At 42.1% G+C, this 15,460-nt stretch overlaps 1 protein-coding gene across 1 annotated transcript in view; it reads right to left on the reverse strand.

Moving 5' to 3' along the window:
- Positions 1–1,714: 1,714 nt before the first annotated feature.
- MYRIP (myosin VIIA and Rab interacting protein) overlaps positions 1,715–15,460 on the reverse strand; it is a 278,869-nt gene continuing 265,123 nt past the window's right edge. The window contains exons 11-15 of the mRNA XM_019508912.1: positions 13,600–13,761; positions 8,768–8,872; positions 8,618–8,678; positions 6,074–6,219; positions 1,715–4,656 (exon numbers count right to left, since the gene is read on the reverse strand). Of these exons, the coding sequence (XP_019364457.1) occupies positions 4,624–4,656; positions 6,074–6,219; positions 8,618–8,678; positions 8,768–8,872; positions 13,600–13,761 (507 nt within the window). The 3' untranslated portion in view covers positions 1,715–4,623. The remainder of the gene's footprint in view (positions 4,657–6,073; positions 6,220–8,617; positions 8,679–8,767; positions 8,873–13,599; positions 13,762–15,460) is intronic.

The raw sequence follows: 15,460 nt of genomic DNA on the forward strand, positions 1-15,460 counted from the left end.
CTTATGCTAGGACATCAGCTACTTAGACATTGCCATCCAGGGGATCCCAGGTGAATCCTCAGGCAGCTGTCTGAGCCAGTTTCAAAACTGCATGGTGCCTCTGGATGTGCACACATACAATACTGTGAATGTGATCACTTCACTACAAAGGGGCAATGCATTTTCATAGGATTTTCAGAACAAACTGACAGAACAAGCAGAACTCATTGCATAGATATGAAGCATGTGTAGAGCATACTACAGACATAGCGAGGCTGGGTGCACAATTTCAGATGGGCTAGGAAAGGAGAGTAAATGTGTGTGTGTTTCAATTCTGAGTAAGACAGCAGGAGGAAGATAGAGAGTGGGGTTTCAGACTTTCATTATCACTTGCAATCATGAATGCTGAGAAATAGGAGAAACAGGAAAACAAATGGCATGCAATGTCTGTGAGGAGCCTATTGAAATTCAGAATTTCCATTTTGTATGAAATATCAACATTGTGAAATTTGTTTTCATTCCAATTTTGAATAGAAACAAATATTTTTCTGTGCATTAGAGAAATTTTATTAAGAGCCGCATCCACTTAATACTAATCAAAACATCTTATCTTCTTTGCTACATCAAAAGGCATCTTAATGTTGTTGTAATGTTTGATGCTTTGTAACACCAAAAACAGAGATAAACTGATCTAGAAAAGATGTTTCAATAAGTATTATACAGCACTGCCTTTAATGGGTTTTAAAACAAATAAAAATAGAATATTTTAATTCTGTCCTATATTTGGTATGCCAGTCATTATACTGCATAATACTTATACTATTTTAAAATTATTTCATAACGTGGTCAGTAGTAGTAGTAGTATACAACATATGTTTTTACTGACACAAAAAATAATAACACTTAAAAAAATGATCTCCCTCCCCCATAATATAGCATTTTGAAATGAAATTCTGGTATATCCAAAATAAAAAATAATATAAACTGATTTTTCTTTAATTCAAAACATTAATTTTGTTGAGACTTTCATTGAAATTGCCATTTTTGTAAAAACATTTTGGTTTCAACACAATCAACATTTTAGCTGGAAAAAAATGGCTAAAGGCTTCTAATTTATGTGTGATTGAGGACGTATTAGAACACAGGAAAAGGTGCTATGGATTCACAGAGGGCCAAATCCTGAGTCTCTTATGTAGGTATGACCCTGATGGAAAGTGTAGGCACTATACTTAATGTAGTCTGTGCATATAGCTTAGAATGGAATACATACCAAATTTCTTAAGGAGAAATTTTTTCTTTCTTCTCCAGTATCATTCTGAAAGAAAGACCTGTGTATAGGGCGTGTATATATCACTTCTTAGCAAAATTAGTATGCTTGGCATAGTGGAGCACTGGATTCCCTTCCCGAGTTGCACCACCTCCTAAACATAATGGAGCAGCAGTCATTTGCGTGCAATGGATACCTGTACGTACAAAGCAGTGCACATACTGTAACAAGGGATGGGCAAATGGGGCATCAGCCGTGGGTGCTGATGTAGAGGGGCTGAAGCCACCACTGTCCCAGACACTGCTGCTACGAAAACTGCTTGTTAGGCCTTTGTACTGTAGTATTATAAAGTGTGGTATAGTGCCTGCTGCACTTTTTCCCAAGTAAAGTGCACACAAATCCAAACAACAGAGTAGAACTTTTTTTTGTTGGTTTGTTTTCTTTATGAATCAAGTCCCTGAAAAGGCATTCTTTTTCATAAATTACTTTTACTCTTTTTATCATGTCCTTTGACAATAATTCTTGGTGAATATGCAAACAACAACAAGGCAAGCTGAATATTCACTCAGACTTAATCAAATAGATCATCATATAGTCTTCATTTTAACCATTAAAATATTTTCATTATAAAAATTAATCTAAATATAAATATTAACACTAAAGATTGAAATCACTGGATGACAAAATAATTCTTTGTGTGCTATAACATATGCTTTTATGATTTTTGTTTTTTAAAACAGTAAATTAAACCTTTGCACATATTTGGCACAAGTAAACCTTTGTAAAAATTCAAATGCCATATAGCAGGGTTTTGTGTTTGTTTGTTTTTTTTGCAATGCCTACACAGTACACATTTTGTGTTAAAGAAGACTGAATATTTTAACATTGTAACACAACAGTAGTTGCTTTTCATGCCTCTTATGGAAAACATCTTATTCCAAACTCTGTTTGTTTGTTTTTTTAAATCACACTAACAGAACAGAAGCCAGAGTTAATCTATTAAAATTAGTCATTTCTGAATTGATATTACATATACGATATTAGCTAATAGTATTCTTAGATGAATATGTTAGACCAACCACCATTAGTAACGTTTCATAGCACACATTCCGGTATAAACAAAAATCTGGGAATGTATAGTACATAGATAGGAGAACAGTTGAGGGGAGAGAAATCGAAAGATGAAGAATACTTTAGGTGTCCTGTGCTTTTTAATCTCCTCCACTGCCTGGTACATACAGTTTACCCTTAGTGGATTAAGTACGATGCCCATACCTGTGTGAACCAATTGGAAAGAATTAGCATTGCCTGGGACGAGGGGCAGGCCTCATTTGGCCCAGAATAAACATCGTGAGCCAGCTCGTCAGCTGGTATAGGTCCACTAAAGCTAATGGAACTATGCTGACTTACACCAGCTGGGGAAATGACGTCATACTTCCGGATGAGCCAAATGTTTTCAAAGGTGATGCTCTAACTGCACTGGTGGACAAACTACACATATAGGAAGAAAGTTTGTAACTGGAATCATTTACCTTTCCCAGGGCTGAATGAGCTTGGGAGACTGGGAACTGCACCATGACTAGTCCTCATTTCATACGCTCTTTGTTTTTTTTCTCTTCTATTTAGCATCAAATCTGACTGGTGGCATCCAGTTACACCTGATTAATTCCAGGTTTTGTTCATCTCTCCAGCCCACAACCCAAAACTGTCAATGTGGCTGCCCAAAGTTTAGACACATAAAGAAAAATGGCTTAATTTTCAGAAGTGCTGAACATCCCTAGTGCTTAAGGAAGCTGATGGGAACTGCAGGGACTCACTGCTTCTGAAAACCAGGCTACTCTTCTGTCTTGAAGCATCTGAAAATCCTGGCCCAAATGTTTGGCATCAGCCATGAAGTGTTCAACATTGTAGACCCTTAAATCACTGCACAGTCCAAAATTTATTTCCATATGCACATGGTTAATTGCTCCTTCGGGCTCCACAATGCCTGTTACATACTAAGCTTGGCAAAGGACAGAAATGTATTGTCCCAGGTGGAGCTGTAAGAGGTGCTCTCCCTCCCAGAACTCCTTGGTACAGAGGTGAAGGACATCTCAAGCTGCACTTCCTCCTGGGGTGAAGTTTATCACCGTTGCACTCACTGATCCTGCTCTGCAGTCGGCATGGAGTCATAAACCCATTGCCTCCCTACATCCTTCAGGACACAAGGACTGGCACCGGCAGTCATGATGTTCTCCAAAGCAAAAGGACCGACATTCTGAAAGGGCCTTCCATGCAATATGCAAGGGAGGTGAAAGGTTCCTTAGGTCTCATTCTCCCTGCCATGGATCTGAGGACCTTTCATAATCACTCTCTTGGTTTTTAAAAATACATTTCAGGAAGCACTTTCTGGAAACTGTTCCTAATTCCTAGCTTTATTTTACTCTACTTTTGTACTGTTAAAGAACTGGCAGGGCTCAGTGCTGAGCTATGCCAACCGTATCATAACAAATACTTGGGATGCTTCCAAACAGGGGCAACTCCAAGCAGTATAATAGATGCAGAGGTGTTGATTTTGCAAGTTTTCAGATGCATTGAGATGACAGAACAACGATCCCCACACATTTAGTCTTAGATACACTGCATGCATGTTACCTACTATGGTGTCATGGTGAAACATGGCAGCCCATCACCACTGTAAACTGCTCTCTCAACAGGAAAAGCACACAGATCTGGAGTTAGAACAATAACTCAGACAAAGGTGCGCTCTCAGCATATAGGGACTCTTCAGACATTGAAGCTGATCCTGGAAACATTTGACTTGATGTTATAGCTCCCTTTGAGCTCGGGGGAGCAGAATCAGGTACACCAATTTCCCCCCCACCTCCAAGCTTCTACAAAACAAATGTTCACTACACTGCATGTGGAATTTTTCTTATTGCTCAACAAGAGAGATATCTATGTGAACAATAAGAGGCCAGCAGAGAAGAATCACAGGTTTGCTTTGTCCTTTCCTTTCATGTGAAATATTGACCAACAATTACAGTTGAATTAAGTGTACAAAAACATACTGGATTTTTAAAGACAATATACTTCAGTACAATTGATGGGGGGAGAGAGGGGGAGGAGTGCATCTTAAAATGTGGAGCCTTGCTTTTGAAACTCAGTATCCTTTCTCCAGTCTTATGAGAACTTTAAGGCAGAGTTTCCATTAGCAGACCACAATGCTGAAGACTTGGACAGCTTTCTCAGTGAGGTATCCAAACAAAGCCCTATTACTGAGGCATTGTGGGTTCTCAAGGGTCCATTTTCTATTGGACATATACAATGGCTGTTAGGTAAAGGCACTCAAGTGTACAGCCTTAGGCAGTGTGTTATTGGCAGTAGAGTTTGTAATTCTAGTACATAACAACAGCTCCTATAGTTGGTTTCTAGAATGCAGAGAAAAAAGACAAGTTTAGCAAAATATTTAGTTACAAAATAGGTATAGAATACAATCCTAATAAGTCTTCTTAAGCAAAACACTGCTGTGTTGCCAGTTTAGTAGCTTATCATATTTCCCAATTAAAATTCACCCTATGCAGCACAGAGGGCTGTACACCTCACAAGTCCCACCCTCCTAATTGCAGAGAGGAGTTGACACGGTTCGGGTGGCAGTCCTCAGATATGATTTCTGGGGTTTTGCCATTAGCTTTCAAGTTAATGGCAAACTCTCATCAACTTTAGTGGGGGCAAATCTCACCTAAGGTAGCAGGGGATAGGATGTTTTAGGAGTGTTCACACACTCATCTGAACATATTTTAAGTTGGTAATTTCTCTACCACTTCAGTGGCCAAGGCATTAGTAGCCCTTTTGCCATCCTGCTCCTTACCTGAGGCATGCTGTGGGGTGTTTATAGTTTGTTTTGTGAATGTAGAATGGAAGAGGGACCAGTATGGAAGTTCTTGGCCTTATGGACAAATGGTGGCCTGCAAATATAGGGGACAGGTGCTGATGGCTCATGGGCATGTTTCTAGTCCTACTGTCGAATAACAGAAGTATCTCCTGCTCTATGAAACTGTGGCACTGCGATGGCCAGGATCTGAATTAGCAGCCTGGTGTGATGGGAATTCGCCTGTTGATTCTATTTTGGAAGAATTATAAAAAGAAGGCACCGTTTGCAATTCTGTAAACGCACCTGGAAATTGTGCATGTTCATACATGAATATGGATAAACTGTGGACTGGGAGAACCACTAACAGGAATTCTTCAAAGGACCACAACTCTCTTTTCTCTCCTCACTTGCTCAGATGCAGTTAGCTGTCCTCCATGCTCCTGACCCACTATAATAGCTGGCAAGTGTGGAGGGTTGAGCTGTCTCTTTCCACTTCCCACTCAGTAACTTTTTGAGGAGAGGATCAATCCAGCAGCACTTACTAATCTTCCATAACTAACACACCTGGAGCTGAAATCCAAATATCTCTTCCGGCTGGCAGTCAGGGGACCCCTAGGCCTAACCGCACACTCAGAGCACCTTTGCAGTGGCAGAACCCTTCTCTGGTGAATGGAGGAAGGCTTCTGTCACCATCCAGCAGCTGGCAGAAGGCACCTCCAGATACTCCTCTGCTTTCTGTCAGCTGCTGCAGTCCCTACAGCAGCTGATGCCTTCATAGCCCTGGTAGTGGTGTGTGAACATGCAGCACTCTGGTGGCTGGGCAGGGGTAGCTACTGTCTGCCCCCAGAAGCTCTCCTGGGAGAGGCAGGCGAGTATAGCCAAGGCCTCATTCTTTGCACAGTGAGAATGAGCTAAGTATGTTGTGCTTAGTGTTCCTTATTACAACTTTAAAAAAGCCTATTCTTAGTCATTACCATTGGGTCCTTGGCAGTGCTTTTTCTCTCTTTAGTTCTTTGTGTTAGAGATCCTCGGAGCATGAAGTTTCTGTTAAATGTTCTAGTAGTAGTAGTAGTAGTATTAGTAGTAGTAGTAGTAACTGGAGTCTCATCAGTTTTTTCACCTGGGGAGAAAGAAGTGGGAACATTCCTCAAGCCATGGCTGGAACCAAACACAACAACAAACATGAGGAAACATATCTTTTAGGTCATTAGAGGCTTAAACCTAAGTCAGGAGGAATGTTATACTTTAAAAAAAAACAAAGTAAAGAGATTAATTTCAAATGGAAATATAGTAGGCACTGAACTTGTAAGAGAAGTTTTCAAAATTATGATACAGCCTGCCTGACCCCCATGTTACTTCAGCTTGACTCTGCTTCAATCAATGGAGTTATACGGGTATAAAATTAGAGGGAGGCTGGGAGAATCAGGCTCAAACCTTTGGAAAGAAGGATGGAAGCATCTAAACCTCAATTTAGGAAGATTTTAGACAGCCAAATCTAAAACTGTGATCTAGTGGCCACCTGAACTTGCTAGGTGCCTATCTTTTAGACCTGAAAATTCTCCAAGGTCCTGCAACTCTGTCTGATGGGCACATCTTAAATCTCTTTGTTTGAGGAGCTAGATGCCTACCTCCTACCTGCACTCTAGAACTGGATCCAGAAATGGGCAGAACAGTAACTATGTCCTCTGGAAGGCTCCATCAAGTATTACGTTTAGCACACATAGTTATAGCCACTTTCATTTAAAAATGTAATAGTGCCCATGGCCATTGTTCCAGTGGCCTTATTATACAACTGCTAGTGGCTAAAGCACCAACACAGGAAAAGGAAAACCTAGGTGTAGATCCTTAGCCTGAAGCCATGTAAACCCACAGTTCTCACAACTAAGATAAGTCTCTAACTGCCAAGCTAAAGTTTCATCCCTCCTCTTTTTTTCATTCAATGACTATTCAATGCAGCATGCATAAATATGGAGCAAAGACTGTAACTCAGGACTCACCCCCTCCCCCTTCCCGTTCCAGCCTAGTGTCCTAAACACAGGGCTAAGTCATCTCCCATTTGCTTGTTTTCCTTCATGCCCCATGGATCTTGAATTCTTACCTGTACAATCAACATCTAAGGTACTTTGGTGTTGCAGAGCCTAAAATTTAGGGCACCTTGCCTCAGACTGGTGGCCCAAGTCCACAGGTTAGCACTTGTGTCTTTTCTCCAGGGAATGGAGAGACCCACAGGTGCTTCCCTACTAAGGAGCTCTTAAGTACTGGGTGGAAAACAAGTGAAAAATTGGATACAAGGGTATGTCTGAACTCCAGCTCCAACTTTGAGCTTGTTTCTGCCTTGGCAAAGGAAGTGCGTGCATCATACTGATATCCAGATAACTCACAGAGGAGGCACCTACCTCTGTGACCCTCACTGACAGTAGCATTGAGTTCAATATAAAGCACAGCACTTTCCATTCACTCTTGAACACTGGTGATGATACCCATATTTTGCACAGACTCTTATTTTGTGAAAACTATTTTAATTATATACGAAATTACCAAGTAATGTCTCTTAGCCAAAAGATTTAGAGGTTTTCAACAGACGTGTTTCTTAAGATGATGATCTGAGGGTGGGGTGAAAGCATGATACTTGGACAAACATAAATCAAAGGAAGTTAGACATGTTAGCTGGAGACACTCTTTTTGGGTCTAAGATTCTTTAAAGCCTTAGGCCTCAATTTGGAAACATACTTAAACAATACATGCTTAAAGTTAAGCTCATACTTAAGTGTTTTACTAAATAGTACTTTACTGGATCAAGGCTTTAATTAGGTCTTCCCACATAGTCAAATGAAATGCACTGACTTTCCAGAAAAGTGACAGTTATTTACAACTCAGCGGTATTGAAGTTATGCTATAGACATGATGGTCCAGGATATATGCAAGATGCAAGGATTTTTGTGGGTGATATATTTTATTGCACCAATAGTATGGTTGGGATAGACTTAAACAACCTTCCAGGTACCACAGGACCTTTCCTTAGGCCTCTTCTCTCCCAAAATGCTCTCCCAGAGATCTGAGGAAGAGTACCACAGTAGCCAAAAGCTTTCCATCACAACTATGCAGTTGGTCCAATACAAGACATCACCTACAAAAAAAAAAAATCCCTGTCTCACGGCTAATTAGCACATCATTGCCAAATCTTTCATCTCCTATAAAATACCTTTTAATGTTTTACCCCACCCTCTTTCTTTGGGGTCGGGTCAAACTTTTAAAATTTCTTTTATGCTTTGGTTATGGTTCTTTTTTTGCTCCTAGTAAAGTAAAACAATAAAAAGTTAACTTAAAAAACAAGCAACAGCACATTATGAAGAGACAGACCAGTATAGTATTCAATATAAATATAGCCTGGGAGGGAATTATTTATTCTTATTTTATTCACCTCACAACTTATTTCCCTCCTGTTTGTCAGCTGCACAGCATCATTTAACCAGAAAGAGAACATATGTGAAATGAGTTTACTGAAACTTTTAGTGCACCTTTTACTGGTGGAGCTGGAAGCTTTCTCCTTTGCTGTCTTGATGTGTCTATTGTGTGCATCTGTGGAGAACATATACATATTATTAAAATTTAATATGGAAAAAAGGGCTTCCCGATATATTTGTCAATATTGCTCAATGCTCTGGTACCTGGTTCATTTGTTTTTGCTCCCGTTTTCTTGCCAGGCGAACACATGGTGCCACATTCAGTCCTGCACAAGTGAGTGCTGAAATTCTGCTTTCAATATCTGAAATCTTAAAGTAAAACAAGAGAAAGAGAGAGAGAGTTGGGGGGAGAAAAAGAAATCTCAAAGTTAATATAAAAACACAACAAAAATGCACTTTCCCAACACGTTCATACCCTCACCAAATAAAAATATAAAAGGAACAGCTCATTTTTTTAGTAATTCTGAAAGACAATCTAGCAAAGACACTTTGGAGTGTGGTATCCTTTGGTTCCCAAAGGGGACCCTTGTTCAATAGAAAAAAAAATTATTGATTAAATCATTGAAAAGAATGATCTGGTGGCATTGCACTGACATACTGCAGGACTATAAACTGAAGCTTTGTGTTGTGCTGTGTTTGAGAAACAGCTGGTAGCCAATGACTCGAATCCTAATTTCATTCAAGTTGCATTAGAGAAAGTTAGGCTCAAAGCACAGACCAGGGGTAGGCAACCCCCAGCACATATACCAGTGTGGCATGAGAAGGCATTTTGCTTGGCACATGTGCCTTGGGGTGGATGGCAGGGGAGCTATGAGGAACCCATCTTTGTTTTGGCAGTGAAGCCCCAACCCCTCCCCCTCCATCCACCTTGAAGCATGCATGCACCTGTCACTGGCAATAAGTTGGGTTGGGGCTTTGCAGACCCCAGTGCACCTGCTTGCAGCCTCCCTGCTATGAGCAGCCAAGGCTTTGTGGTGGGCAGGAAGGCCTGCCCAGAGCCTTGGCTGGATGTGGCAGACAGCCAGGACACTACAAGAGGCTGCACTGGGGTCTGTAGAGCCCCAGTCTGGCTCACTGCTGGCAGCAGGTTCATGTACGCCTTGGGGTGGAAGGTGGGGAAGGAGCTGGGGCTTCACTGCCACGACAAGTATTGGGCCCCTCGTGGCTCCCCTGCAGCATGCCACTGTTTTGCCACTCTGCCCAAAATGTTGCCGACACACTGTATCATACCTTCATGATTTCAAATTGGTTAGGACTTCTTTGCAGTTGGTTATGATTCTTTGTAGTTGGACTCAAACCTTCCACCTTTAGTATGTCATAATTAAGAAAAATCAAGCAAAACAAAGCAGAATAAGCTACAAAAAACCTGAAAGTAAACAAGTAAATGAGTCTTTGGGAGGAGATTAAGATAAAATTGAGACACAAGTGATTCCAAAAGGGACACAGCTGGCAAGACAACATGTGCAGATAGTAGCAAGGCCAACTTGATCCAGCTCCCTGCCGAATGGCAGGAAGTCAGCTGGAGTGAGAGGACCCCAGCAAGATAATTATCCAAAGGCATCTTGAAAGTGTCCAGAGTAGGTGCTTGCACCACTTCTGGTGGGAGTCTAGTCTAGACTCTGGAGACTCAGACAGTAAAGAAATTATTCCTTATGTCCAGTCTAAAATGGTCTTCCAGCAGTTTGTGACCATTGGACCTTGTTTTTCCTAGGGGAGCCCTGGTGAACAGTTGTTCTCCCAGGTCCTGATGCACACTCCTGATATACTTGTACGCTGCCACCAAGTCCCCCCGAGCCTATGCTTCTCAGAGCCAAAGAGTCCAATGCTTCTCAGCCTCTCCTCATATGGCCGGCTCTCTTGTCCTTCTATCATGTGTGTGGCTCTCCTCTGGACTTTCTTGAGCTTTTCCATGTCCTTTTTAAAGTGTGGAGCTCAGAGTTGGATGTAGTACTCCAGCTGCAGCCTCACCAAGGCTGAATAAAGCAGAAGAATGACATTGGGTCTTGTCTGAGATGCTTTGGTAGATGCAAGCCAGAGTTTTATTTGCTTTGCCGGCTTGCAGCATTGCACTGGTGGTTCATATTTATCTTGTGGTCAATCATGACCCCCAAGTCTCTTTCAGACATAGTGCTAGTGAGTGAAGCACTGCCGAGCCTATAGGTATGATGTGGGTTTTTTCCCCAAGGTGGAGCACCTTGCATTTCTCTATGTTGAAGGTCATCGGGTTTGTATATGCCCACCTTGCGAGCCTATCCAGGTCAGCCTGGATCCCCAGACTATCCTCCATACTTCCCTATAGTTTGGTGTCATCCGCAAACTTAAACATCCAACACCTAAATCAATATTGTTAATGAATATATTAAAGAGTACCAGTCCGCGTACTGAACCCTGAGAGACGCCACTGGTCACCATATGCCATGCTGACTTGGTTCCACCAACAATCACTCTGTGGGTCCTACTATGGAGCCAGTTCCTGAAACATCGGGCCATGAGGTTGTCAAGGCTGCAGTTCCCCAGTTTTGCCATGAGGACATCATGGGGGGCCAAGTCAAAGGCCTTTTTGAAATCTGAGTAAATGACATTAACCTCTTCCACCCTGTCCAGGTGACACATCATAGAAGGAGATGAGGTTAATTAGTCACAACCAACCCGAAACAAAGCTGTATTGGCGGTCTCTCAGAAAGGTGCCTTCTGTCAGCCTGTTGTTGATGGATTCTTTGATAATTTTTTCCAAGATCTTACCAGGGATTGAGGTCAAAATGACTGGCCTATAGTTCCCTGGATCTTCCTTTCTTGAAGACAGGCACCACATTGGCCCTCTTCCAGTCTTCAGGAACCTCTCCTGAGCGCCACTAGTTCTCAAATATCTGCGCCAATGGTTGAGTTATGATGTTGGCCAACTCTTTTAGCACTCTTGGGTGCATTCCATCAGGGTCTGATGACTTGTGGATATTCAGCCTCTCAAGGTGTTCCCTCACAAGGTCTTCACAAAATGCAGGTGTACGGTCACCTGTACCTTCGTGTAGTCCTGTGTCCTGTCAGGCGGGGTGATCCCCTCGGGCTGGCGGAAAACCGACGCAAAGTAATCATTGAGGAGATTAGCTTTTTCTTTGATGTCAGGGATCCAATGTTGCCCTTATTTTTTTTCAACTTCCTATGTATCTGAAGAAGGACTTTTTATTGTCCTTGATTCCTGCAGCCAGCCTAAGCTCAGTATGGGCCTTAGCTTTTCTGGTTCACTCCCTACAGGTGTGGGCCAGTGATGCATAATCTTCCTTAGAGGTATTTCCTGTCTTCTATCCCTTATACACTTTTCTTTTAAGATTGAGGCGGTCCATGAGTTCCCTATTCAGCCACGGGGGTTTCCCAGCCCTTTTACTACCTTTACTGTGGGCCGGAATGGACTTCACTTGTGCTTTTAGGATCGCATCCTTAAGGAGCGACCACTCTTCTTGGACACCCATCCCTGTCAGGCTGTGATCCATCAGGGCCTCTACAACCAATTTCCTGAGCTTGTGAAAATCAGCTTTCCTGAAGTCAAGGATTTCTGCATTGCTGACTGATTTGCCAGTTTTGCGATGGATGAGGAAGGTGATTCATGATCACTGTTACTGAGCTTCCCCTCAATCCTCAGGTCACTGACTAGATCATCCCCTTTGGTCAGAACCAGATCTAGCAGCGCCTTGCCTTGTGTCGGCCCATGGATTTCTTGAGTTAGATAGAGCTTGTCTATGCAATGTAAGGTAAATATTAGTGCTGTCTTTAAAACTTTAAAAGTGGTGTAATTTTTTCATCATTTTTCACTCAGTGTTTGCTGGGGCAAGCCTCTACAAACTTCTGTGATGTGAATGGGCATTTGCTGCATGTAGCTCATGGTATAGATCAGCCCAGTAAAACAATTCAGAGCAGCCTCTGTACAGGTAAATGTGGGTGGCTGAAGTTGTCTCTGATTTTAATCTGTGAACTTGACCAATTTCAGACTTTGCATAAAGACAAAGTCACTTTATTGGTTCATTACTAAAAGGTACCTTCTGCCACCTATTGACATATGTAGACTAACTGGACCTGAATCTGATCCTACCAAAATCAACAAATAATTTGCCTTTTACTTCAGTGATAGTAGGATCTGATCCAGCATGTTTGGCGCAAAGGAAGATTTTTCCCTGGTGCAGTCTTGCGGTTAAGCCAGCTCCCTGGGACTCAACATTTTTGGGTTCTATTCCCAGCTCTTCACTGGGTGGCTTTGGGCAAGTCCCTTTACCTCTTCATGCTTCAGTTTCTTCATTTGTGAAATGGGGGAAATTATTCTGACCTACTTTGTAAAGTGGTTTGGGACCCACTGTTGATCAGTATTATAACCATTATAACCAGTTATGTTGAAATGTGGGTCAGTCACTTTCTGAGTTGCTGTTATGCTGATGCATGTATTTGGATTACTACACCATCTTGATACAGACAGAATCTGTGTAATGTGAAGATAAGTCTGCATAATGGAAAAATTAATATACAGGTTTCCCTCGCTTTATGTGGGTTCTGTATGTGTGAATTTGCTCTTATGCAATGACCCTTTTTCTACCAAATATTTGTTATATGTTAGGTAAATTCACTCTTAAGTGATCAGTGTGGTGGAAGCCCACAATCAACTGCTCTGTGCAGTGCATCGTGATGCACACCAAAATACAGTCTCCTGTGTAGATTTGTGCTCCTTGCTCGTTGCCTGTGACACGTGTTTCTGTAGTTGCCATCCACATTATGATAATGCCCTATGTGTGTGTGCACTGTCTGCTGTTGGTGAGTACCAACATTGCCTTGTAAAAGTGGTAGAAATAAGTCTGGGGGTCAGTACAGTCGAGGTCTTGGACTGCATCCCTATTTGTTACATTGTAAAGTGGGTTCCCTTTATGTGAATTCAGGTTATGAGCTGTTTTCCAGGAACACATGTACAGCATAAAGCGAGGGAAACCTGTGCAAGTACTAAGCATAACAAAGCAATTCTATATTGACTTGCTAAAAAGGGTAATAGAGAATTTTCTCACCTGAAGCTCTGCATGATGAACCTGTGCTGCCGCCGTTGCTACCTGATCTTCCAGCTCAGCTAGTTCAGATTCTGCTGTAATACTGTTAATTTTGCGTGCTGCATCCTCTAACTCCGTCAGCTGACCCTCTAACCCATACACGGTGCCTGCTGTCAAGTATACCTAAATGGTCCAAATCACAGCACAGAGCAAGGCCAATTGCTTTTCAGTTATAGCTTAACTTGAAGACTAAAGACTACTGGCAGCTAAGGAAAAAGCCAAACAAATAACAAGAACATACAATCTCTGGCTATGAAATACAGAGGAAAGGAAGATTAATATTTTGTCATATTTTGACATATTTGGAAAATGTTGACTTCGTGGCAAAATATAGAAAGTAGGGCTGACAAACAATTTTAAAAAATCACAATTAATTGTGAGATTTAAAAATAGTTGCAATTAATCACACTTTTACTCATACAGTTAAACAACAGCCAGCATCCTTCCACCCAACAGCTCTTTCAGAGCTACTGAGATGTACCAGCAGCCCCCTCTCTTCTATAGCATGGAGACTCCAGCCGAGTGCCTCCTTTTAATGCAGCTATGGCAGTATCAGAAAGGGAGAGGAGGAGAATCCTGAGTAAGCAACTCCCAAACTGAACACCTTATGTTCCTATTGGGAGCCAAGTGGCAGGCAGAACTGGTGTTACATGTTCCCAATGAAACACACCACCAGTTAAGCGGTTCACAATATCCTGTACTAGGTTTAGTTTCTGAATGAATTGTAGGGGTACCCTCAGCAGTTTGGGGTGGGTGGGATAATGTATCTTATAGCGGAGATAAATGTAACCCTCCAAACCTGCCAAAAACAGCATTTTAAAAGAATCCCCCCTCTGAGCAGTCTCAGGAATTTTCTTACAGCAGCCAGATAAACCACTTCTGGAACGGTCATTTCCTAGCCATCTGTTCATAAGAGGTCACACACAATACGTCATGCCTTTCTACTTTCTTTCATCGAAATGCATACTTATCCAGCTTTTCTTTGTTGTAGGAAGAGGTTTATACACCTCTCTTTCTCACTGCTTTGCCTGAAACTCTACCAGTTCACAGTTGTTAGGAGCTGGAAGGGACCTTACAGATCATCAGGTCCAGCCCCCCTGCTCTTGGGCAGAGAAGACCTGCTGGGATCAGATGACCCCTGCAAGATGGATGCCAAGATGCTTTTTGAAGACTGCCAGGGTGCGTGACCGCACCACCTCTGGGGGGAAGCCTGTTCCAAACCCTCGGCACTAGACTTGTAAAGAAGTTTTTTCCCTATGTCCAGTCTGAAGCGATCTTCAATCAGTTTGTGTTCATTGTTTCTTGTCCTCCCCTGGGGGGCCTTGGTGACCAGATGCTCCCCCAGGCCCTAATATCTCACATGAAAGCTCCCACTCTCCAGGATTTGCACTCTCAGATTTTAGTCTTCCAATGACCTCAGTTAATGCTGCTCTAACTGGTCTGAAGGGAAGCAATAATTCACCTTCCCTCCAAAACTTACTAAAGAGTATGTTTCTAAATGAAGCTGTCACTGCCAATCTGCACTGAAGTGGGAGATCATTTCCCCCACCATCCCTTCTAACAGCCTTGCTTTTGGTGGCTATCACCTCTCCCAGCAAATCCAGAAAGTAGCAGGTTCTTTTGCAAGTGCCAGTAAAAGTTTCCTGTTGGAATGGATGCCTGCAGCAGGATGCATGTTCGAATGGCAGGATGTCTGATTAAACTGCAGTGTTGTGTGGGAACAAAGTGTTGTGTAATCTCTCTTTAGGTGTGAAAGGTGACCCTTCCAAATGAAACACGCTCGTACCCATAGCTCTGTAAAGCCATGTGTCCAAGCTTCTTT

This window comes from Gavialis gangeticus, unplaced genomic scaffold (genome assembly GCF_001723915.1).
Source record: "Gavialis gangeticus isolate Ggan-Ray unplaced genomic scaffold, GavGan_comp1, whole genome shotgun sequence".
Taxonomy (NCBI): Eukaryota; Metazoa; Chordata; order Crocodylia; family Gavialidae; genus Gavialis; species Gavialis gangeticus.